Source organism: Solea senegalensis, linkage group LG5, assembly GCF_019176455.1.
Source record: "Solea senegalensis isolate Sse05_10M linkage group LG5, IFAPA_SoseM_1, whole genome shotgun sequence".
NCBI classification, from domain to species: domain Eukaryota; kingdom Metazoa; phylum Chordata; class Actinopteri; order Pleuronectiformes; family Soleidae; genus Solea; species Solea senegalensis.
In genome coordinates, this window is record NC_058025.1 from 8,827,634 (window position 1) to 8,851,010 (window position 23,377).

Consider the following 23,377-nt stretch of genomic DNA (forward strand, 5'->3'; position numbering starts at 1 on the left):
ACTATTTTGGTAAAGTGAGGTTAGAAGCATGCACATCTAGAGCTGAAAGCTAAGGAGCATGGACATCACTAACATCATATTAACCTAAATCTAGACATTACAACAAAACTTTGTGTGCGCAAGTAAGCTCAGTACAACATTTCATCTATGCTTAGCCAAGTAGTGTAATGCTATGCTAGGCCCAGTTACGTTACCAAGTCCTTAAAAGATGCAAAAGTGTCCTTTTGAGCTGCTGTCTGTTGGTCCAGGAACAGTAGATGGTTGACTGTGTTTCTGGTGTCTGTGGCTAAGGTTCCTCCTCACAAAGTTAGCTAGTTGGAGCTAACTTGGCTCTGGATCCTTGGTTGATCCTTAGGCAGGCTCTGGTGTCGCTGCCTCTGATGGGAGGATAGCAGGCTGCTGTGAGCGGGCCTGCTCGAAGATCAGCAGAGAGGGTCTCTTGCTGCTGGAAGCTTGTTAAGCTCTGTGCTGAAGGGTCTTCAGTCGAAGAGCTGACGTCTGTGTCCTTCCTGCACCCAAAAGGGCAGGGGAGAGCAGAGGAGCCTGTGTCCTCCGGTGAGATGGAGAAGAGAAGAGCGAAGAGAAGAGAAAGAAGGTGGGGAAACCTGGCTTTTGTATTGCCCGTTACGTGGGGTCACATGTCACAAAGTGACCACTGATGTGTGGAAGATAAGGGATCTTTATTGACTGAGTTTTATGACACTCTTTGTCTTTGAGCAAGGGGCCATGTGTTCGCCATCCAAGATGCATGTGACTCCATCTTGAATGAGCAGATCCCCAACAATAACCCAAAAGAAAAGACAGAAAAAAACGCAGATTGTATACATACATATACACACACACACACACACTTACATTTTATATTCCAACATCCCCTTTTTAACTCCATAGAGTTAGAAGCCGTAAACTATGTTGTCATCAGTCACAGACTCAAACAACGCTGTCCGACCTGCGAACATCTCACGAAAAATGTTTGTGTATGTAGTATATAGTAGTCTGAAGTGACTTTTTGACTGTGCTTGTTAAGAGAAGCCATCTGTCGATGTGCAGATCTTCGTGTAGAATGTAGTTCCTGGCGATGAAAACTGTATGGCGTGTGAAGGAGAGCATGATGTTGATTGTTGTCTTGTTGATATCAGTTGTGCCGTTAGTGATTCCAAATAGCCAAGCCCATTGCCAATCCACAGATGCCAGTGTCCTTAGTTTACAGCGGCTGATGAAGAAGGTCCGGACACGATCGATGAAGACCTCGAAGATGGGACAAGTGAGAAACAGATGGTCAAAGGTCTCATCGTTCAAATTACAGACGGATCAAACCCTCCCATAAGCAGTTTTATTTATTTGATGCAGGATGACACCCGTGAAAATGCGTCTGTGCCTTATTTTGAAGTCGGTATTTGTGGCTTGAGGGTGGGCGAAGGGACTTTTCATGTTTTTCCAGATGACAAAATGTTTTGAGCAGGAAAGCGCTTCTGCCAGTAGGACTCTGCAGTAGGTTTTTGAGCTGTTTTCATGAGCAGTGTCTGAACTTAGTATTAAGTTCAGACAGAGTTTTTGAGTCCGGGTGAGCACTTGTGCGAAAAACAGGGGCGTCATCCTGCATGCTGCCACTGGTCCTGTAAAAGGCTTGCTGCCAATGGGGGGGGGATTGCATCAGAGATTTTTTGACAGATCTGATCAGTTAATTGTTTACTATGTTGTTTATTTATTCTAAGTCTACTGACTATTTCATCCACAATTATTTCCCCTTGACTATCAATTAATCCAGCCCCTCCCGCGCCAGAGGGCCGCCAGAGATTGGTCGACCAAGGTGTGTGATGTCAGGATTATGAAAAAGAGGAAGCTGTAAGAGCTGTTGTTTGCTCATTACCCATGTGAGGAGGTGGGGCCTGGCCAACCCCCAAGCCTGCAGAACCTCTTTTGTGAAGGGTGATGGCTGCTCAGTTTGTGATTTAGTTGGAATTTGACATAGATTGTAAATGCCACAACTGCCAATTGAGTTTATTGTTTGGGTGAGTTCATGTTTCCAGAAGAGATCCGAGTTATTGTCCAATAGTTTTTTTTATTATTTTGACCCTGAAGCAATGTTTCCTGCTGTTTATGTCAATGAGGTTGAGACCTCCATTTGACTGTTTGTTGTTGAAGTCATTGAAGTCACCTGTGATAATACATGAGTCAGTTAGCCAGTACTCCAAAGCTTTGAAGAAGAGTTTCCTGTCCCTCTCAACATTGGGAGCGTAGACATTTATAAATCTCAGGTGAGTACCATTACGCCAAGTGCCAATTATTAATAGTCTCCCCTCAGGAGTCTTGTGAATTTCAGTTATCTTATCAAACACATTTTTTTTTGTTAGGATGGCGACACCACACCTGTTACTTTCAGCATTGCTGTAATATGTATTACCCTCCCACAGGTCTTTTAACAGATTGAAGGGAGATTCAGACCATTTGGTTTCTTGCAGAAACAGTATGTCACAATTGATGGAAGTTAACAAATTCTGTAGTTTTTCTCTATTGCAGAGCCCACAGGCATTCAGCGAGAGAAAGGAGACCATGAGGAGGGTGAATTGAGTGTTGCGTCAGACATGATTATTAACTTTTTTTACTCTGTTTTTCTTGTGATCTTTTACCATGTTTTCCTTTCATTTGTCTTTTTCTTAGGTTTGAAATCAGTGAGGTGTCCATTTCAAAATCAGAGTCAGCACTTGGGGGGGGCAATTGTGATGAGGTCTTACTGGAGTGGGGAGGGCTGAGTGATGCAGTGCCGGTGGCCGATGCACTCTGCGCTTTTGCAGCCCGCACTGTTTCCTGGTTATCAGTTTTTTTTTTCTGCTGTAGCGCACAGGGGCTCTCAGTAGAGCTCTCCCGCCTCGTGTTTTTCCGAGATTCTGTGGGGTTATCAACCACCTCACAGATGAGACTGGAGGCCGCATCAGCTGGCTCACCTGTTTGTGCTTCGGTATGCACCATCTCTACCTCCTCCTCTCCCAAGCTGTCTTCACAGCTTACCTCTGCCTCCTCCTCTCCCGAGCTCTCTACACAGCTCATCTGTGCCTGCTCTGCACCTAAGTCTGACTCATTATTTGATTCAGAATAACTATCATTACAAATGCAGTTTTCCTTATTATTGTGGCAAAGCTCACATCTCCTCACAGTTTTAATGCATTCTCTCGCATAATGCCCCTGGACTCCACAGCGGTGACAACAAAATTCTGGACAATCCCGTAGGATGTGTCCTGGCTGTATGCACATACGACAGACTTTGACTTGCCGATCATGTATTACTCTAAAATATTCAGGACCAGTGGCAGTCATAAACCTAGCAGAATAAGGGAGTGATTGCACTGTCTGATTGAACTTTACCTTTAAGTATCTTGTCCCATCTGCGATGTTGGTCCCCGGCCACATTCTCCTCTTTATCAGTGACACCGCTGAGACCCCCCATCCGTGTAATTTGTCCAGAATTTCTTTGTCCGTGATGTAGGCCGGGAGGCCTAAGAAAGATACCACCAGTTCGTCATTGTCAAGCTTGTTTGCCAAAACAGATGTTGTGCCGATTTTGAAGCCGTCCAGGAGCCTTCTTTTCCCTATAGCGTTGGTCATTGTGACTTCATATTTGTTTTCTCCAGTGTAGCGGCAGGCCATTAAGCCACCACACAACTCCCGCACACACTTTAAAAGTTCCATAATTGTTACTTTCTCCGTACCTTGTAGCTCAATTTGGAGTGTCATGTCCTTATCATATTTTCTTTCATTTTCTTTGCCTTTATCTTCCCGTCCTTTTTCTGTTGTTGCCGTTTCATTTGCCATTTTTCCGTTCAGTGGGTCGTCAACTTGAGGTCCGTCCATAGTCAGCAAAACTTAAAGCGCCCCCGCACAGTGTAAAACACACTGTCGGGGGGAAAACCAGTCTTTTAAATGAACAAAACAAAGAACTAAAGTCGCACAAGACGAGAAAAGGAAGAGAAGTACAAAACAGAGGAGAATAAAGGGGAGAAAACAGGTTGAGAAAAGGAGCCGTGTGCTCGAAATGTTTGTTCCAACCACTTCCTGGTTTGCTTGTGGGCGTGTTCAGGGTGGTATGGCCGTAAGCGAAGGTCTCCCCAACAAACACTCTATTTATACATGTGGATGCTACCGTCAACTCTTCACAGCATAACACAATGTCTTCTTCAATCACTTGATTATGGGACACATGCACTTGGGAATTCTGCTTTTTACTTCTCTTAAGACTTGTTAGTCTTCTTCTTTTGCTGACTTTTACAATACTGTCCTTTTAGACAACATCTTTAGCCAGCAGTTAGCTTACTAGAGTGACATGGGTGACACTGTGCTGCCCACCGTGTTAGACGTCAAATCATTTGACCTGCAAAAGATTTGGATTGTGAAACATGACAAGCACAAGCGGCAGTGGCAGCAGGAGCAGGAGCGCCCTGTGGTGGTTGCAAAAGCTTACAGCACCTGGTATTCCCAGGCGGTCTCCCATCCAAGTACTAACCAGGCCCGACCCTGCTTAGCTTCCGAGATCAGACGAGATCGGGCGTGTTCAGGGTGGTATGGCCGTAAGCGAAGGTCTCCCCAACAAACACTCTATTTATACATGTGGATGCTACCGTCAACTCTTCACAGCATAACACAATGTCTTCTTCAATCACTTGATTATGGGACACATGTACTTGGGAATTCTGCTTTTTCCTTCTCTTAAGACTTGTTAGTCTTCTTCTTTTGCTGACTTTTACAATACTGTCCTTTTAGACAACATCTTTAGCCAGCAGTTAGCTTACTAGTGTGACATGGGTGACACTGTGCTGCCCACCGCATTACACTTCAAATCATTTGACTGGCAAAAGATTTGGATTGTGAAACATGACAAGCACAAGCAGCAGTGGCAGCAGGAGCGCCCTGTGGTGGTTGCAAAAGCTTACAGCACCTGGTATTCCCAGGCGGTCTCCCATCCAAGTACTAACCAGGCCCGACCCTGCTTAGCTTCCGAGATCAGACGAGATCGGGCGTGTTCAGGGTGGTATGGCCGTAAGCGAAGGTCTCCCCAACAAACACTCTATTTATACATGTGCATGCTACCGTCAACTCTTCACAGCATAACACAATGTCTTCTTCAATCACTTGATTATGGGACACATGTACTTGGGAATTCTTCTTTTTCCTTCTCTTAAGACTTGTTAGTCTTCTTCTTTTGCTGACTTTTACAATACTGTCCTTTTAGACAACATCTTTAGCCAGCAGTTAGCTTACTAGAGTGACATGGGTGACACTGTGCTGCCCACTGTGTTAGACGTCAAATCATTTGACCTGCAAAAGATTTGGATTGTGAAACATGACAAGCACAAGCGGCAGTGGCAGCAGGAGCAGGAGCGCCCTGTGGTGGTTGCAAAAGCTTACAGCACCTGGTATTCCCAGGCGGTCTCCCATCCAAGTACTAACCAGGCCCGACCCTGCTTAGCTTCCGAGATCAGACGAGATCGGGCGTGTTCAGGGTGGTATGGCCGTAAGCGAAGGTCTCCCCAACAAACACTCTATTTATACATGTGGATGCTACCGTCAACTCTTCACAGCATAACACAATGTCTTCTTCAATCACTTGATTATGGGACACATGCACTTGGGAATTCTGCTTTTTCCTTCTCTTAAGACTTGTTAGTCTTCTTCTTTTGCTGACTTTTACAATACTGTCCTTTTAGACAACATCTTTAGCCAGCAGTTAGCTTACTAGAGTGACATGGGTGACACTGTGCTGCCCACCGTGTTAGACGTCAAATCATTTGACCTGCAAAAGATTTGGATTGTGAAACATGACAAGCACAAGCGGCAGTGGCAGCAGGAGCAGGAGCGCCCTGTGGTGGTTGCAAAAGCTTACAGCACCTGGTATTCCCAGGCGGTCTCCCATCCAAGTACTAACCAGGCCCGACCCTGCTTAGCTTCCGAGATCAGACGAGATCGGGCGTGTTCAGGGTGGTATGGCCGTAAGCGAAGGTCTCCCCAACAAACACTCTATTTATACATGTGCATGCTTCACAGCATAACACAATGTCTTCTTCAATCACTTGATTATGGGACACATGTACTTGGGAATTCTTCTTTTTCCTTCTCTTAAGACTTGTTAGTCTTCTTCTTTTGCTGACTTTTACAATACTGTCCTTTTAGACAACATCTTTAGCCAGCAGTTAGCTTACTAGAGTGACATGGGTGACACTGTGCTGCCCACTGTGTTAGACGTCAAATCATTTGACCTGCAAAAGATTTGGATTGTGAAACATGACAAGCACAAGCGGCAGTGGCAGCAGGAGCGCGCCTGTGGTGGTTGCAAAAGCTTACAGCACCTGGTATTCCCAGGCGGTCTCCCATCCAAGTACTAACCAGGCCCGACCCTGCTTAGCTTCCGAGATCAGACGAGATCGGGCGTGTTCAGGGTGGTATGGCCGTAAGCGAAGGTCTCCCCAACAAACACTCTATTTATACATGTGCATGCTACCGTCAACTCTTCACAGCATAACACAATGTCTTCTTCAATCACTTGATTATGGGACACATGTACTTGGGAATTCTTCTTTTTCCTTCTCTTAAGACTTGTTAGTCTTCTTCTTTTGCTGACTTTTACAATACTGTCCTTTTAGACAACATCTTTAGCCAGCAGTTAGCTTACTAGTGTGACATGGGTGACACTGTGCTGCCCACCGCATTACACTTCAAATCATTTGACCGGCAAAAGATTTGGATTGTGAAACATGACAAGCACAAGCAGCAGTGGCAGCAGGAGCGCCCTGTGGTGGTTGCAAAAGCTTACAGCACCTGGTATTCCCAGGCGGTCTCCCATCCAAGTACTAACCAGGCCCGACCCTGCTTAGCTTCCGAGATCAGACGAGATCGGGCGTGTTCAGGGTGGTATGGCCGTAAGCGAAGGTCTCCCCAACAAACACTCTATTTATACATGTGCATGCTACCGTCAACTCTTCACAGCATAACACAATGTCTTCTTCAATCACTTGATTATGGGACACATGTACTTGGGAATTCTGCTTTTTACTTCTCTTAAGACTTGTTAGTCTTCTTCTTTTGCTGACTTTTACAATACTGTCCTTTTAGACAACATCTTTAGCCAGCAGTTAGCTTACTAGTGTGACATGGGTGACACTGTGCTGCCCACCGCATTACACTTCAAATCATTTGACCGGCAAAAGATTTGGATTGTGAAACATGACAAGCACAAGCAGCAGTGGCAGCAGGAGCGCCCTGTGGTGGTTGCAAAAGCTTACAGCACCTGGTATTCCCAGGCGGTCTCCCATCCAAGTACTAACCAGGCCCGACCCTGCTTAACTTCCGAGATCAGACGAGATCGGGCGTGTTCAGGGTGGTATGGCCGTAAGCAAAGGTCTCCCCAACAAACACTCTATTTATACATGTGGATCCTACCGTCAACTCTTCACACAATGTCTTCTTCAATCATTTGATTCTTAGTACACACATGGGATATGGAGGCTGAAACCTGATTTATGTATAAATAAATACAGAAATAAATGTATAAATAAATACAGAAATAAATAAAATACAGAAATAAGTAAATAAATGCATGAATAAATACAGCAATAAATAAATAAATGTATAAATAAATACAGGAATAAATAAATGCATAAATATATGAATGAATAAATAAATAAATAAAAGAGTGTGCTCGATTCGGGTTGACGACTTCTGCCTTACTAGTGGCGCTGAGTCGTGCACAGGAATTTTGTTGGCTACCAGCTGGCCCAGCACTGTTGCCAACTCCTCAGTAAGGACAAGTCGCTAAATGACGTCATCGTCTAATTTGCAAAATTGTTTTTTGCCTGATATAACTGTGACATGGCACAGATATCAGTACTGACACATATCAGGCATATGTTCAGTCTGCAAACTATACTGCGGCTTTCACGTATATTGGGGGGGTTGCGGGACGGACGCTTGTGCATGCCTCAGGGAGCTTGTGGTGTATTTCCACCGGATCTACTCCGGCACTTCACAGTTTAGGTTGCATCTCCATTACAAAAAAACCTACTCAACTCATCACATCTATTATTACAAGTCTGTACGTCTACTTGTCTTAAATCAGCACATATTGCCACATATCGAATCCAAACTCCACTCACTCATCAGATCAATCATAAAACAATATTTTGCCAATATTTTAGAGACCCTCTCAAAATCTTACAAATCATGTTTCCAGGGGAGATCATGTCTCATTATGGGGGGCTGAGACCCCTCCTGGCTCCCCCGTAGTTCGCACCATGGATATGTTATTTCTTATATGTATTAAATGCAGTGATTTATTTTGTGAGAGACTGAGTTAAGAAACATTTACACCCTGCTCTGTAAGCCAGGGTGGAGTGGTGCCTGGACGTGGAGTGGTGAGGGTCTACTGTGACTGCAGGCTGGGACTGCTGCAGAGGCTCCTAGACTGACCGACTGTGAGTTCTTATGTTAATGAGGTAGGAGGTCCTAACCTCAGTCAACAGCATGATTGGTCAAATTGGAGACCCAGACAAACACAAACAATTCCCGATCGCAAGCCTTCCTCCCTGTAACGTAACATTGCAAATCAGCTCCTGTTAGCGTAATGTCCTCGACTGGGAGGTCACTGGCAGACCTTCCCAGTGTTGCCAACTTTGTTGTGCGACTAACGACAAATCTAGCGACTTTTTCTGGTGTTCTTGGAGACTTTTGTGGTTTTTGGAGACTCTCACGTGAAAGCATGCATCACTCTGCAGTTACTGTGCTCAACAAGCTGCGGGTGCTGCCGGGATCTCCTCCCCCTCCCAAAGCACTCACTGGCGGTCAGTCTCACAGCAGTCCCAGCCTGCAGTCACTGTAGACCCTCACCACTCAGCGTCCAGGCTGCCGTTCCATTTGATGCGTGAATGGAGTTTGGATTTGATATGTGGCGATATGTGCTGATTTAAGACAAGTAGACGTACAGACTTGTAATAATGGATGTACGGATGGATGTTTAGATGGATGGATGGAATAATGGATCATGGATGAGTAGGTTGTTTTGTAGTGGAGATGCAACCTAAACCATGACGTGCCGTGCCAAGGCAAGTAGATCCGGTGGAAATACACCACAAGCCCTCTGAGGCATGCGCAAGCATCTGTTCTGCAACCCCCCCATGTATGTGAAAGCCACAGTATAGTTACATTACATGTCATTTAGCAGACATTTTTATCCAAAGCGACTTACAATGGAATTGAGTACAATCAGCCAGGGGTGGAGTCGAACTTGCGACCATGATGTCTTTCGCACACAGGGTACCGTACCACATATATATGTTCGCACACTGAACATATATACACTGAACATATGCCTGATATGTGTCAGTACTGATATCGTGCCATGTCACAGTTATATCAGGCAAAAAACTATTTTGCAAATTAGACGATGACGTCATTTAGCAACTTTTAGGACAGCCAATAGCGACTTTCCATACTGAGGAGTTGGCAACAGTGCTGGGCGAGCTGGTAGCCAACAACATTCCTGACTCAGTGCCACTCGTAAGGCAGAAGCCGTCGACCCAAATCGAGCACACTCCTGTAACCAATCATGCTGTTGACTGAAGTTAGGACCTCCTACCTCATTAACATATGGACACAGCAATAAATAAATAAATACATGCAAGTGAACAGAAATGTATAAATAAATGTAAGGCATTTATTAGTTCTTTCATTTATACTTTTATTTATTTATTTATTCATTCATTCCTGTATTTATTCATGCATTTATTTATTTATACATTTACTTATTTATTTATTTACTTATTTATACATAAGTCAGGTTTTGTCCTCCATAATTCTTAGTACACACGTGGCAGTGGCAGCAGCAGCAGCAGCAGCAGCAGCAGCACCCTGTGGTGGTTGCAAAAACTTACCTGGTATTCCCAGGCGGTCTCCCATCCAAGTACTAACCAACGCCAAAGCTTCATCATCAGCTACTCTGCATGATGTTGTGGAGCCACCTTAGTGAATGGTGTGTCTGAAAACATTGAATAAATTATTAAGAGTTGATATGTGTTCATTGTAAGTAATGAAACATCAAGAAAACATTTATTTAAAGTGTATTTGGACTTTTCATATTTGAAAGTTGTCACCTTTTGGGAATGAAAGCCACATAGGCACCTATGTGGCTCAGCTGTGAGAGTCACCTGACCCCTCAGCAGAAGAGGACACTTTTCTATCTGTAAACATATAGAATATCTCAGTTACACAAGTCTTAATAAAATTAAACTGATCAAAGAAAGAAAAAAGCATTTAAAACAGTATGAGTAAAAGTAACAGTATATCATAAACAGAAAAATACTAAACTATTGACAACACTGGGTGCAGGATCAGAGACCAGAAGCAAACAACATGATAAACCAACAAAGACACTAGGAGCAAAGCAACTAAGGCAAAAACGTTGTTGTCAACAATTTCTGTTTCACGTTCTAAAAAAATGTTGTTGTTTTTTTTCATGTACCTTATGACAGAACAGTGTTTCCCAACCCTGTTCCTCAGGGAACACTGTCTGTTTAACTGGTTGACTTGCTCCAACACACCTGATTCAGATGAACAGCTCGTTATCAGGCTTCTGCAGAGCTTGGTGACGAGCTGACCATTTGAATCAGGTGTGTTGGAGCAGGGCAACATCTAAAACATGCAGGGCAGTGTTCCCTGAGGACCTGAGTTGGGAAACACTGTGATAGAGGTCATGCCATCTCTTCTGGCTCGGAGCTGTCTGTTTCCTGCTCTGGCTTGCAACAGTAGAGACGAAAGACTGAAGCCGTGACAGCCACTCTGTCATCCATAGCCTTATGTGTCTTCCTGGCCATTTTCTGGTATAACACCGCCAAAGTGCATAATTTCAGTTGATTAAAAGCATGCTGTATGAAAACCACAGGAATCACATTATTATAAGTGTGAACTCAGGGCAGTTTCTCTGACAAGATGACGACTTTCTACAGCTCTGTTTACAATACAACACAAAAGCTTTTCTTATAAAATGAGATTAATAGCTAAGGATAAAACTAATAGTAATAAAGTACAGCTGCTTCATTGCTGTGCTAAAGTAGAATTTTCAGGTATAATAAATAATTGTCATGTATTTTTGGGGAATTTTTTCTTTTGCTCCCTACATTTTTAACACCAATAACTGTTCTTTCTTCACAATAGTTTTAAAACTATATGAATGACATACAGAATGTATATATGAATGGCCTTTTATTTTTAAATTACGAGTATATTTCATAGCTTTACTTTGAAACAATGAAAGACATGAATTAATTGCTAGCTTAGTAAATGACACAGTAAGCTGGGGTGGTACGTGCAGGAGTTACCAAATCAAACCGTTTAAAAAGTGAATTTCCTCATTAAATGTTATATTAAATGACACGCCGAATCAATAATAGTTGACAGTAACATCATACTTAATGTAAAAAAAAAGTTACCTTCTGAAAGCGGTGAGAAAAACCTGCGAGAGAGCTGCGACAGGGGCGGGAACGATCTGAAATGAAAAGATGGAGGGAGCGATCTGATTGGTTTTCAAAAGATGGAGGGGGCGGTTTCATTGGTTTTCAGAAGATGGAAGGGGCTATCTCATTTGCCAAGGAAAGTCTCTCGCAGTGGGACTGCAGTTTCATTGCCAACAGAGGGCGCCAGACCAACGGCATTCAGACAATAGGCTGAAAGATGGTGCAATGCCACCATCAAGTGGCCACAAGAAATATTGCATGCTGCAACATCTTGTGTGTATATAACGTGTGGTAAAGTGGTATAAAATACACAACCTTTATAAGTACTTTATGATTTCAGTTTGCTCAGTCTTTTAGTTCTATGATTGGATGGTAAAGTGCTCCACCACACACTATTCAATTCCAAAAAAAGAAAAAAATATGGATGCATCAGATGTAAATTTATTTTATTTTTAAACTGAAAAAGCATGGTCTCACTGACTACAAATGCTGAGAGAGTACAACAAAAACCTACTTCAGGAACTTTGAGCATGGCAAGAATAAACATTTAAATGTAATATGTAGGGAGGTCGAAGACTCCTCCCAGAAACTACAGGAATTACAGGAGCAAACCTGTCATTGAACACAAAACAGTAAACACTCACATTGTGATATTACAGTCAGTAACAACCAAAAGGACACAAGTCAACGTGAGGTTTAGACATTTCTTCATATAGTCTTTTGAAATTATGAGTAAGAGTAGAAAACAACCAGAAGCTGCACGTTAAATACCACAAAATGACTTCATCTTGAACAAAACAAAGAGCAGATTTAATTGTTGAGGTGTCTCAGTTCTGTCGGCACTCGGAGCAACATCTACATATAGGTGCGTGCAGAGACTTAACAGACATGAACTCTGATGACAGTATACAATTTAAACAGGCTTGAAGTACTTTTAATATAATCAGTGACTGTTCTTTACTCTGTTAAAATATATTGCCAGTAGCAAACAATCTCTCAGGTACTGTTAACTCAGTAACTTCAGATTTTTTTGACTCTTAAGTTAAATGTCAAAATGACAAGCAGTCGGTGACATTTCCCCAACAGGGCTAGTCAGTCAACATCTTTTAATGGCGATAATGTAATGTTCTCACAGTGTACATCATGAGTCATCTGATTCTAAATGGAACAAAAATAGATTTACTACACAAGCTCTTTTTCTTCATCATGGCTTGATTACAACACTTCACATCTACAATACTTGGGTTAATAAATACACTTTCAATTTCTGCAGACGTACATTTACAGAAAAAATGAAATATTGTTAAAATAAATGTTCATGTATTATCTGATATTTATAATATATATTATATTTAAACAAAAATAGCACCGATGACACCCTACAAAAAAAATACAATGCTAGAGTGGACACTGGATGTGCTATCAAGCAGCAGGATTCCTTAAATGTTATTAGGATATGAAACGTCTTCGACACTCATAATTTTCTCTTACAGTGTAATAAATTTACACCTAAGTGCATTGAAACCTGTGCATAGAGTTTTGTAGCCAATCATAATCAAAGCAGTTGAAAGGGATGGAGTTTTTCAGCGTCAGCCAACAGTTTTGCAACACAACAAAAATAAATAACCATAATTGATTTCCCTCAGTGAAATTGAAATGATAGGTTGTTAGATTCTTAGGTACCCACTGTAAGACATACAATGGGTGCTGATGTAACCATGACATAAATCATAACACACCTTTTTTTGGATAAAGTATACAGGAGTGTATGACGGTGATTAACTGTAGTTCAGTCTGCCACCAGATGGCCACACTGCTCTTTTCCCACCACCAGGTGGCCCTCCACCTCCTTCTATGCAAGCTTTAGATGTCATAACAAGTGTAATGTGAAGAGAGAAAGGCTATTTCCATGCAAATGCCCCAATCTTTCCCTGAGCCACCTTGCGCTCTACCTTCCCACAGGTCTAGTAAGACTGTGTTAGTGCAAATGCATCGACTAAGAAGCAGTGAGTCACGACTGCTGCCTTTTATTATTAACACTAACAAAACTATGGTCATCGTGCGAGATCTGTGATGAAGAACAAAATAGGAGACAGAGAAAGAGTGTGACATTATGACATGGTGAACAGTGAGGGGTTTGTTCTGCTTCTAGTCAGCTTTGGGGCTGTAGCTGACAGCCGGCCAGTCGTAGGTGTCTGGTAGGAAAGAGTCGTAGTTGGTGTTCCAGGCTGTGGAACGTATTAAAGCGTTCTTGTCCACAGGCTCAGGGTAGCGGAAAGCCATGCCCTTAGCATAGACATACTCCACCACCTGTGGTGAAAAAGAGACAGTTAAGCACTGACCGACACATGTTAAGATGCTTTTCCAAACATGTAGTGAAAAGAAGTTGTTAAAGCTGTAGTGCATACAATAGTGCACACAGTGATGATTAAGGAGATCACTTAGACATAGAAGCAAGGAGGTTGAGTGTCAGGAAATAGAGTAAAGCCTGCCCCCACACTAGAGGATTTTCAAATGACTTGGTTTTAAAAACGTGGGAGACCAGAGACACAACAAACTTTGGAACCAATTTTCAAGGTTTTAATCCTGAGAAAGCACAGACTAGATGATCCAGGACCACACACGTGGCATTTAATCAAACAAGTTCTGGGAGGAGATTGCAGGGATTTGGGATCTCACAGAAACTCATGATTTAATGTGACTACAGAATATAAACAGACATGGAGAAAAAAAACTGTGGATGTAACTTGTACAACCGTGTACAAAATACAGTTCTAAACAAAAATAACACAACCACCATTCCCGGGTCAACTTGCTCTAATTGGTTATTGCGGGGTTCTGCTCACGCCCCAATCGAATCGCGTCTGCTAACCCCTCACACTACAGGATGATTTTGCCAGATAATCTGTTCAAATACAGCCTCACATTGGAAGGCACCCACAACATAAATCTGGCCAATTATCCTCTCTTGTGGGGCAGGCTTTAGTCTTCTTTTATCAGAAGGGTAGTGGAACAATCCCCGGCTCCACTAGTCTGCAAGCCAAAGTGTCCTTCGTTGATTGTAGGTTTGTTAGCAAGAGAAATGAGAATTTACAAGAGGCTTACCTTGACTGCCATCTGAACAGAGACCTCTCTGATGTTTGACAGTGGAGGATAGAGTCTGCCTTCTTCCAGCTCTTTATCCGTCAGCTGCTCTGCAAGAGTCTGTAAAGAGTATACAGCTACTTTTAGACTGAAGACACATTTCTGCAGTGGTCTAAACAGACATGACAACTACTACTAATACTTATTAAAAGCTAATTACTCCACACAAGTCTGCATTCTCAAATGTCTAACATGCTTTTGATTAACTATGAGACAGAATTGTAAGTATGCTAAATATGAGCAACAATTGTTAAAATACAGACATCACTACTACTAATATTAATGCTATTGTGATTTTTAGAATTTCAGCAAAAGAGGGAAGAGCACAGATGGAAAAAGCGCAAAGCAGGATCAGTCATTTAAAAGCGTCTCATCTGTTAGCTGTTACACCAGAGTCTAGAAGGAGAGGGAAGAGGAGACATTAATGAGTTAAAAGAGGATATAAGTTGATTTTTTAGAGAATATGCATACAAGACAGAGACGGCACAGAAATGCAGACTGGGATAAAAGCAAGTTCAAGGATGAGATGGTGATAACTGGTGTCTTTTCAGACCTTGGCAGCCTCTAAGAATACTGTGTCACTGATGTGTCTCACTCCACTCAGGATCACAGCCAGGGCCACACCTGCAATGATCACACAGAACAGGTTTTATAAGCCTTACAGACTATGTACTTTTATTGTCCAGTGATATCAGAGGACTTTGATCATTCTACAACCGGCAAACCACCAAGAGTCATCATATTACTTTCATTGCTCTCTCACCTGGGAAGATGTAAGCATTGTTCCCTTGTCCTGGAGTGAAGACGCGGCCGTCACTCAGAGTCACCGGACCGAATGGACTGCCACTGGCAAAAAGACATCTGCCCTGTGGGACGCGGAGAATAAAGAGGAAGGGTGGTTAAATGAAAGAAAGAGGAATATTTGTCATTGTCATGAATGCTTTGTTTTGAGTTACATAAACAGAAATTCTTACATCAGTGAGTGTGTAGGCATCCTCTGCCGTGCACTCTGCTTTAGTGGTTGGGTTGCTCAGGGCAAAGATGATTGGTCGCTCATTCAGGGCAGCCATGGCCTTAATGACATCATGGGTGAACAGGCGCCCGGCTCCGGCCACACCTGAAAGTGAGATCGACAATAGTTGCTGTGAATTTGTAACCTACTATTAAAGTTCTAACAAAGCATATGTATATATGTGTATATACACATATATATGTATACATACATACATACATACATATATGTATACACATATATATATAATGTATTATACATGCATGTTACAATAATGAGCCGAAATGTAGAAAATGTAGAAAATCTTCCAAATAGAAAAAAAACAATTGCACTAAGAAACTTAAATGTTACACAAATGCAGAACATGTTCCTTACCAATGATAGCTGTGGGTTTAATGGCATTGACAGCATCCAAGAAGCTTTGTACATTTCCTGGACAGTCATGGACAAATGCCTCCTGATTGGTGTCTGTTTCCTGTTGTCTGCCCTACAGTAAAAAAAAAAGTCAAGTGAACAGTGAGCCAGACAGGATCTAATGTTGGCTCTGGACATTAGTGTTTGAGTTACAAATACATACCTTTATGAGTAATCCATCTTTATCATACATCCAGATCTTTGTTCTGGCCTCAGACTGAGACATCCCCATTTCCATCATGGCCATGACAATCAAATTAGCAATGCCAAGGGCAGCCTATAGAGAACATAACATCCTTCATTTATGTCATTGTCTAATTTGTTGTATCATCTGCTCTCGCCAGTAGGGGGCATTATCACAATGTGCCTACTGTATTGACCTCTGTTGTTATACTAGACTTAGAAAAGGCAAGAAACAAAACAAAACCAATAGGGACAAATCTTTTTGTCCCTCTTACCTCTCCAGCTCCTAAGAAAAGCACCCGGTGTTCAGTGATGGGTTTGCCAACAGCTCTCTGAGCAGCTAACAGACCAGCAAGTGCTACAGACGCAGTGCCTGGAAATATGAAGAAGAACACAAGAGTAAATAATATAATTTGTACCTTATAGAGAACAGATTTGCGTCAATAATTATTTGTATTATTATAAGTGATGTTCTCTGTACTAGGTGTTCCTAATGAAGCACCAAGGCTAAATCCTTTAAATTTGTGCCCAAATCAGGGGTTAAAACTGGTATATTCCAACCTTGGATATCATCATTGAAGGTGCAATATTTCTCCCTGTACTTCCTGAGGAAGCGGAAGGCGTTGTGGTTGCCAAAGTCTTCAAACTGGATCAATGTGTCTTGTCCATATTTGTCCACCACAGCTTCCATGAACTCATCAATCAGATCATCGTAGGCCTGAGAGCGGTCTCGTTTCTGGTACAGGCCCATGTACATTGGGTCTTTAAGGAGAGTCTGGCACGACAAGGACACGCATGAGAGGGATGAACAGTTTTTTTTCTCAAGCACTTAACATACACACAGTAGTATTTACTAAACATGGCCTTCCTACCTCATTGTTAGTGCCGACATCTATCACCACAGGCAGACACTTCTCAGGTCTAATGCCAGCACAGGCTGTGTACAGGCAAAGTTTTCCAACAGGGATGCCCATTCCATAAACACCCAGGTCCCCCAATCCTAAAATACGCTCTCCATCAGTTACTACAACTGCCTAAGGAGTAAAGAAAGAGAGGGAGGGAGAGAAAACAAACACACATGTTTGAGCAATACTAAACTGAACAGGGAAATGTAGAAAATGTGGATGGTTATGGGCTAAATAACCGATAACATAGTTTCTCTGATATAGTAGTAATTGTAGCAGGACAATGTGATCATTTCCAAAATTCAGGTACTCACTGAAACATTTGTCTCTGGCCAGTTGTCCAGGATGGAGCGAACATGTCCTTTGTCCAAAATGGAAATGAACAAGCCTCTAAATTAAGCATTTAAACAAGGTTAAAAATACATACCCATTACAATGTCTTGGCTGTTTTAATTAAAATCTGTTTCTTGAAATCTTTGCCACATGCTTACTTTGGTCTTCTAAAGATGTGTCCATATTGTGTGCAGGCCAAGCCCACAGTGGGAGTGTAGACGATTGGCATCAGTTCCTCTATGTCTTCCATCAACACCCTGTAGAAAAGCCGCTCATTTCTTTCCTGGATGCCCATCAAGTAGATGTACCTGTATTGGAAAATGAGAAAACATTACATTTAAGATAAAATAATAAATGCTTAAAGAGCAACACAGAGGAGTTCATTTAAGATTTTGTAGCTCTCTAGAGAAAGGGACCTTACTTTTCAAGGGGATCAGTCATTTTCTTAAGGTTTTTCTGAAAACGCATGGCCTGAATGTCCTGAGTCTCAACTTTGGGCGGCAACAGACCATGTATCCCCAAAATCTGTCGCTCCTGTAGAGAGAAGGCCATGCCCTGGAGACAAACACAAACAGAGAGGGAAACTAGTTAAGTGAGGGGAGTCAATGGAGCACACTGCAGCCAGAAATACCCACAAAACATTTCTAAAAGAGAGGAAGGGAAGTTAAGGGGTGCAAAGTGTTTTAATGTCCCTGCAATGTTCCTGTATGAGAGTGCGTATGTGGGTTTACAAGTCCTCCTGTGAGTGAAACATGGGTGTCACACATGGAAGCCATCACTTCGGGGGCTGCAAAAAGGGGCTGATTGACGTGAGAGATGTGAAAGCCAGGGGCTGTCCTGACAAAATGCAGAGTCATGCTGATGCAGCGTTTCCTTTCACACAGATCCAGTGCTCAATTCCTCTTAAAAGCATGCCGCACGGTGCAAACCTGCAATATCTACATTATGTTCTTCCCTTTTTTAGATTGAACTGAAAGTTGAAGTGTCTCATAGTTTGCTGTTAAGAATTTATTCTGACTGCTATGGGTGAGTTTGTATTGAATTACTACACTAACTAATACCTAATTATCAAACTCTGCTAACTTGAGTGTGTCCAGGTGGTGTGCAACCATGGTTGGACTAAAATAGTCACATGACACATATTTGGTATAATGTGTCATACTTGTGAGTTTAAGACAAAATGGTATCAGGATTCATGTTATCTAGTATTGTGATAAGAAATTGTATTTTGACATTTGTATGACATTCAGTATGAGAATCATTAAAATAATTTCTACAACACTGACTGTTACTGTTTAGCTATAGTGAGTTAGAGAGATTAAAGGCATGCATTATGGTGCAGTGTGCTCATAAAACCTGCTATTACAAAGTCCTGTGCTCTTAAACTTTCTCCTCAAAGCTTTTTAAAGCACAAGTTGTATTTAAATAACAAAAGCAACCAAGTTCAGTTGCCTATTATCTAGACACGATAAGGACACGATAGCCCGAAAGACTGAGAACCTTTACAGACAGCATAAGTAAGAATAGATAAAATGAGCACAATGAGGATTTAGGCCAGAAGTGCAATGTGAACATAGTCACTATGGGTATTATATTCCTAGGACCAAGATCCAGCTGACCTGTGACCAGTGTCCACACAGAGTATGCCATGTCTATATTTAGCAAAAAATGTCTGGTCTCCAAGTTTAGCATAACCTGCACAGCATTAACCCATGTCATGTTGAGAAGCCACAGGCTTTCAATCTTAGTTATTAGAAAAACCTGAGCGGAAACTCCTTCAGGCCAAAAAATAAAACATAATAACAAATGCAAGATAATAACGAATTTGAAACTCTATTAAGAATAATATACTGTATATCACAACTTGCTGCAGTAATACTAATATGCTTTAATAAAGCTAGTGCTACCACCTGTTAACACAACAGTATCTGTATGATGCTGACACATTTTAAATCATCCACTCACTTTGTTGGTACGAGGGTTGAGCATGAGGGGCTTGCCCTTCTCTTTGGTGTGAACCCATCTGCAAACAGAGACACAGGGCCTCAGGGACCATGTGGTCCTCAGCCTGGACAGCATGGCGGACAGTCACTGGTTGAGAAAGAGGAGAGAAACCAAATAAAAAACTTAAACAACCTATTTCATCTCCTTCTTTGGTCAGATTGTGCTGGAAAATAGAAAATTCAGCTGTGCAGAAAATAGTAGACCGGACACCCGGCATGTGAAGCTGCAAATTGTAAACAAACATATTACACCATATTACATCATCGAATAAGGTTGACCTAGCATGAGATTCAAAGATAAGAAAAATCCACCCATATGAATTTGAATGTTTGTTGTCCCAGTGCAAGTGAAAGGACTCTGCCTATTAGGATGACCTTTACAGGTGACATTATCACACCTTGACACAACATTAAGCTATTAGCAGTGAAGACTGCCAGTCTACTGGCACGCACTAATACACAGATTTCTATGAATGCCCCTTGGTGCACATGGACATTCACACAGTCAAGGATTATGAATACTGATGGCAGCAGTGGCTATAAGTGATCTAAGAATCAGAGCTTTGGCATAATCCTTTTCGCAATGAGCTCCACATGAAGGCAGGGAGCAAGTGAAACCAATCAGCTGACAGACAGGAAAGAAGGGGAAGAGATGAGGGCAACATGTACCACAGCTTAAAGACTAGATGTCAATCATAGAAACTGTATGTGGCACGTCAATGCTTGCATCTACAGAGCAAACCTGAAAGAAAACCCCCCCCACTGTTTTGGAATTGATGGGCATAAAATAAGCGCATAACAAAACACATAAATGGTGTTTGATGACAATGAAAATGATGCCACAGTAACACAATACTATACTATTAAGGGACCCCTATTCTATGTCCAGCTGCAGAGGGTAGCCTGGAATATTATGCTCATTGTAAGAGCGATGTCATGCATGTGACCTGTGAATCACTGCTATGTTATTGTGGGTCAGGAAGAGGCCACTTGTAGCTCCTCTAATACACACTTGTGAGTCATTGACAATATTAAAAGGAGCTTGTTTTTCCCTCAAGATTATTACTGCAGCAAACCACTCAAGATGATGTGAGAGATATTGCCAAATCATGTCCTAAAAACAATACATGCTGGACTTGGTACGATTCTTTTCACCCTACTTTATGTCAAAACCTAAAACCTAGATCACAACTGCAACTGAACCTGTAAGGAAGTTATGTTTGTATCACTTGTTAGTGGAGCACTTACTACATGTGTCCTTTTAGTGAATGATGCAAGTAAATCACAAATTATAGCAGCACTGGTTTTGAAATGCAAGAGTCATGAAGAAACAACAGTCAACTGCTATCCTGTCACAAAGAAAGACGTAATAAAACTCTTGCCTGGAAGCATGCAGTTGAGCTCAGGTGGCAAAAGAATGTCCAGTAATGTGACAAACAGCAGTCATCTGTGCTATTATTAACAATATTTTCCTGCCCTCATTTCTCACTACCCCATTCATGCATTTCCATGTTTTCAGCTATATGCACTCAAAAAACATATATTGAAGATGAGATTTTTTAAAAGAAAAGTCACGCACAACATGACACAAATAATTATTTCAATTTAATTTCATGCCAGATACATTGCCTTGGTTTATTTACTTATTTAAGTACCAGGAAAACCTTAGCAACCAACTGCTGTACTTTCCCATTAATCTTCAGAGGAAACATGATGGTCTGATTAATTGCCCCCATGTTTGAACTATCTGCTAAAAGGAATTTAAAGGATTAACCGCTACCATTTGTCATATATGCAAATAGCACACAAACACAGGCAAACAACCCACTTTTTAATCAATTTAATTGCTGCACAGTTGATCTAATTTATTGTGAGCTGTATGTAAATGTAGTATCTTGTCAATACTGGAGTCTGACTATCCAAATAGTCTAGGCACTGCAACACATACATTTATAGGTGACATACTTTATATTTTTTTGTCCTATCTTATTTGTCCTATCTTTAATTAAATGCCATAATGCATATTTTATTTTTGTACACAGGAGACCATCCTAATTTTTTTCTTAAATGCAGGGGTGTTATTTATATTGACGAATACAGAGATAAGCTGTAAGAGAGTTTCACAGGACACACAACTATATAACAATAGAAAGCCAACTGTGTCGTATGTACACGAGGCATTCTCTCTAATCCAGGGAGTCAAATTACACCCAAACATTAATCATACATGAATTTATACCCAGAGTTAAATTTTTATGGTCTGAGATGAGACTTTTACTGGGATCAGAGTGCACTGATATAAAGTGAAGGGTTTTGGTTTTTTTAAAACAAAGAATTGATATTACTATGTTAACCCAAATCAGTCATTAACCATAAAAGCATGATATTACATACATCGATTGTGTATATTTGGTGAAGGGATAAAGAAGTTGTTACATTGAGTTGTGTGTAACAGCAATGGGGTAGGAATATACTATGCTATAATACTATAAGTTTATACTTCTGCTGACTTGTGACAGAAAATGTTAAGGTGTTATGTAATATAAATAAATAAATACAATAAAATTGTGAATGTTGAACACGTTTGAAATAAATGATGTAAACAAACAGGAATCTGTTATTTTGTTTTGGGGTAGCACACCAACAAAAACAAATTGTTAGAAGTATATCAAATCTAAATTTTATCTGCATTGGCCAAGCATTTTTTAATCAACTGCATTAAAACATTACTTATTCATGCAGTTTACAGAGCTTTATTCTTATCAACTTTATTCCTACCGACTGTTTGAAAAGGTTTAATTTCTTAGAATACTTGTGTCATCATGTATTTGATATTTAGTTTTTACATTATTGTTATTTAAACTATATATGGAAGTGCATTGCAGTGTAGAAACAAATGCAGGCTTTCAAACCTTAAGTGTTCCTTAATAAATGTGTATTGAAATGACTAATTAAGCTACACTACCTTTCTTTTACGACATCCATATTTTGCTTGAGACAAATGTCAGTGTTGAGTGTCAACACATGACAACAGATTTAACATCAGATACGATTCCAAACAGTGGCAAGCTAATGAGTTAGCCTAGCAGCCTGGTAATCTAAACATACACAAACCACAGGGCGAAGACGCAGCTACCAACTGCCACCGTGCAGCTAACACTTAGCTAACTTAACACTCACGTTAACCCCAAACACACAGAGCTGTGTCGCTCGTTGAGACCAACTGCTTTCGGCGAACACGTGAGGAAACACGATGCCCTGCGTGCTGTCATTCATTCAGACGCTGGTTCTTGCCTCAGAAAAACAGGAAACTACTTTAAGTTTTTTTTAGACGACGTACCTCCTCTCGAACGGTAAAATGCTGCGGTTCCTTCCGTTGGGGAGGTTAGTGTTTATTGTGACGCATTATTTCCCGTGGAGTTTTGCCGTTTAACTGCCGCAGCCTGACGTCCCCTTGTGTCTTGACAGCGGCCGCTGATACAGTCACTCACAGCTGAGCTGTGGAGAGATGTCGAGACCGAGCTCAGCAGCAGTGAGTGAAGAGGAGAGCGGCCGCTCGTCCAATCAAATGCCGGGCATTTCCCCTCATCGTTACCGTAAATATTGAAACATGCGCAAGATGTTTTTTGTAATTATTGTAAAAGAGGGCTACCTCAAGTTCAAAATAGCAATTGTTTTATGGGTTTTTATGCTCTAAACTATATATGGCATTAAGCAAAATAACATTATTAGAGACAATATTTTTTTATTTAGATAGATATTTTTAGTTTTACACAAATTTTTGAAAGATTTTCCAAAAATATTTGTTTTCTCATTTTTATGACTGGTCTACTAATTAATTTGTTAAGCACATTTTGTACAATTTGTATTCCCAACAATACTTTTGTCTAC

General features: G+C 41.3%; 2 protein-coding genes and 7 non-coding genes across 10 annotated transcripts; all 9 read right to left on the bottom strand.

Annotated features, from left to right (window-relative positions):
- Nucleotides 1-543: 543 nt before the first annotated feature.
- LOC122769119 lies at nt 544-4,101 on the bottom strand. 2 transcript variants are annotated; one of them, XM_044025418.1, is made up of 3 exons: nt 3,708-4,101; nt 3,364-3,494; nt 544-1,248 (listed from the first exon to the last, which is right to left on the bottom strand). In XM_044025418.1, exons 1-3 carry the CDS (start codon nt 3,847-3,849, stop codon nt 961-963), a joined length of 561 nt encoding a protein of 186 aa, XP_043881353.1. In that variant the 5' UTR covers nt 3,850-4,101; the 3' UTR covers nt 544-960. The 2 variants fall into 2 exon arrangements, with proteins under 2 accessions (XP_043881353.1, XP_043881352.1); XM_044025417.1 differs by having other exon boundaries at nt 3,364-4,099.
- A 348-nt stretch (nt 4,102-4,449) lies between these two features.
- Nucleotides 4,450-4,568, bottom strand: LOC122770215. The gene has a single exon (XR_006360505.1). It is a non-coding gene; the product is annotated as a 5S ribosomal RNA (ribosomal RNA).
- Nucleotides 4,569-4,918: 350 nt separating this feature from the next.
- On the bottom strand, nt 4,919-5,037 carry LOC122770216. The gene has a single exon (XR_006360506.1). It is a non-coding gene; the product is annotated as a 5S ribosomal RNA (ribosomal RNA).
- Nucleotides 5,038-5,393: 356 nt separating this feature from the next.
- Nucleotides 5,394-5,512, bottom strand: LOC122770218. Its single transcript, XR_006360507.1, has one exon. It is a non-coding gene; the product is annotated as a 5S ribosomal RNA (ribosomal RNA).
- Nucleotides 5,513-5,868: 356 nt separating this feature from the next.
- LOC122770219 lies at nt 5,869-5,987 on the bottom strand. The gene has a single exon (XR_006360508.1). It is a non-coding gene; the product is annotated as a 5S ribosomal RNA (ribosomal RNA).
- Nucleotides 5,988-6,326: 339 nt separating this feature from the next.
- LOC122770220 lies at nt 6,327-6,445 on the bottom strand. Its single transcript, XR_006360509.1, has one exon. It is a non-coding gene; the product is annotated as a 5S ribosomal RNA (ribosomal RNA).
- A 350-nt stretch (nt 6,446-6,795) lies between these two features.
- On the bottom strand, nt 6,796-6,914 carry LOC122770221. Its single transcript, XR_006360510.1, has one exon. It is a non-coding gene; the product is annotated as a 5S ribosomal RNA (ribosomal RNA).
- Nucleotides 6,915-7,264: 350 nt separating this feature from the next.
- On the bottom strand, nt 7,265-7,383 carry LOC122770212. The gene has a single exon (XR_006360502.1). It is a non-coding gene; the product is annotated as a 5S ribosomal RNA (ribosomal RNA).
- A 4,538-nt stretch (nt 7,384-11,921) lies between these two features.
- me2 (malic enzyme 2, NAD(+)-dependent, mitochondrial) lies at nt 11,922-23,033 on the bottom strand. Its single transcript, XM_044025658.1, has 15 exons — nt 22,827-23,033; nt 19,449-19,574; nt 17,905-18,038; nt 17,642-17,791; nt 17,465-17,540; nt 17,118-17,279; nt 16,807-17,020; nt 16,521-16,618; nt 16,226-16,339; nt 16,024-16,135; nt 15,611-15,753; nt 15,400-15,502; nt 15,190-15,260; nt 14,598-14,696; nt 11,922-13,802 (listed from the first exon to the last, which is right to left on the bottom strand). Exons 2-15 carry the CDS (start codon nt 19,560-19,562, stop codon nt 13,641-13,643), a joined length of 1,752 nt encoding a protein of 583 aa, XP_043881593.1. The 5' UTR covers nt 19,563-19,574; nt 22,827-23,033; the 3' UTR covers nt 11,922-13,640.
- Between the last annotated feature and the right edge of the window lie 344 nt (nt 23,034-23,377).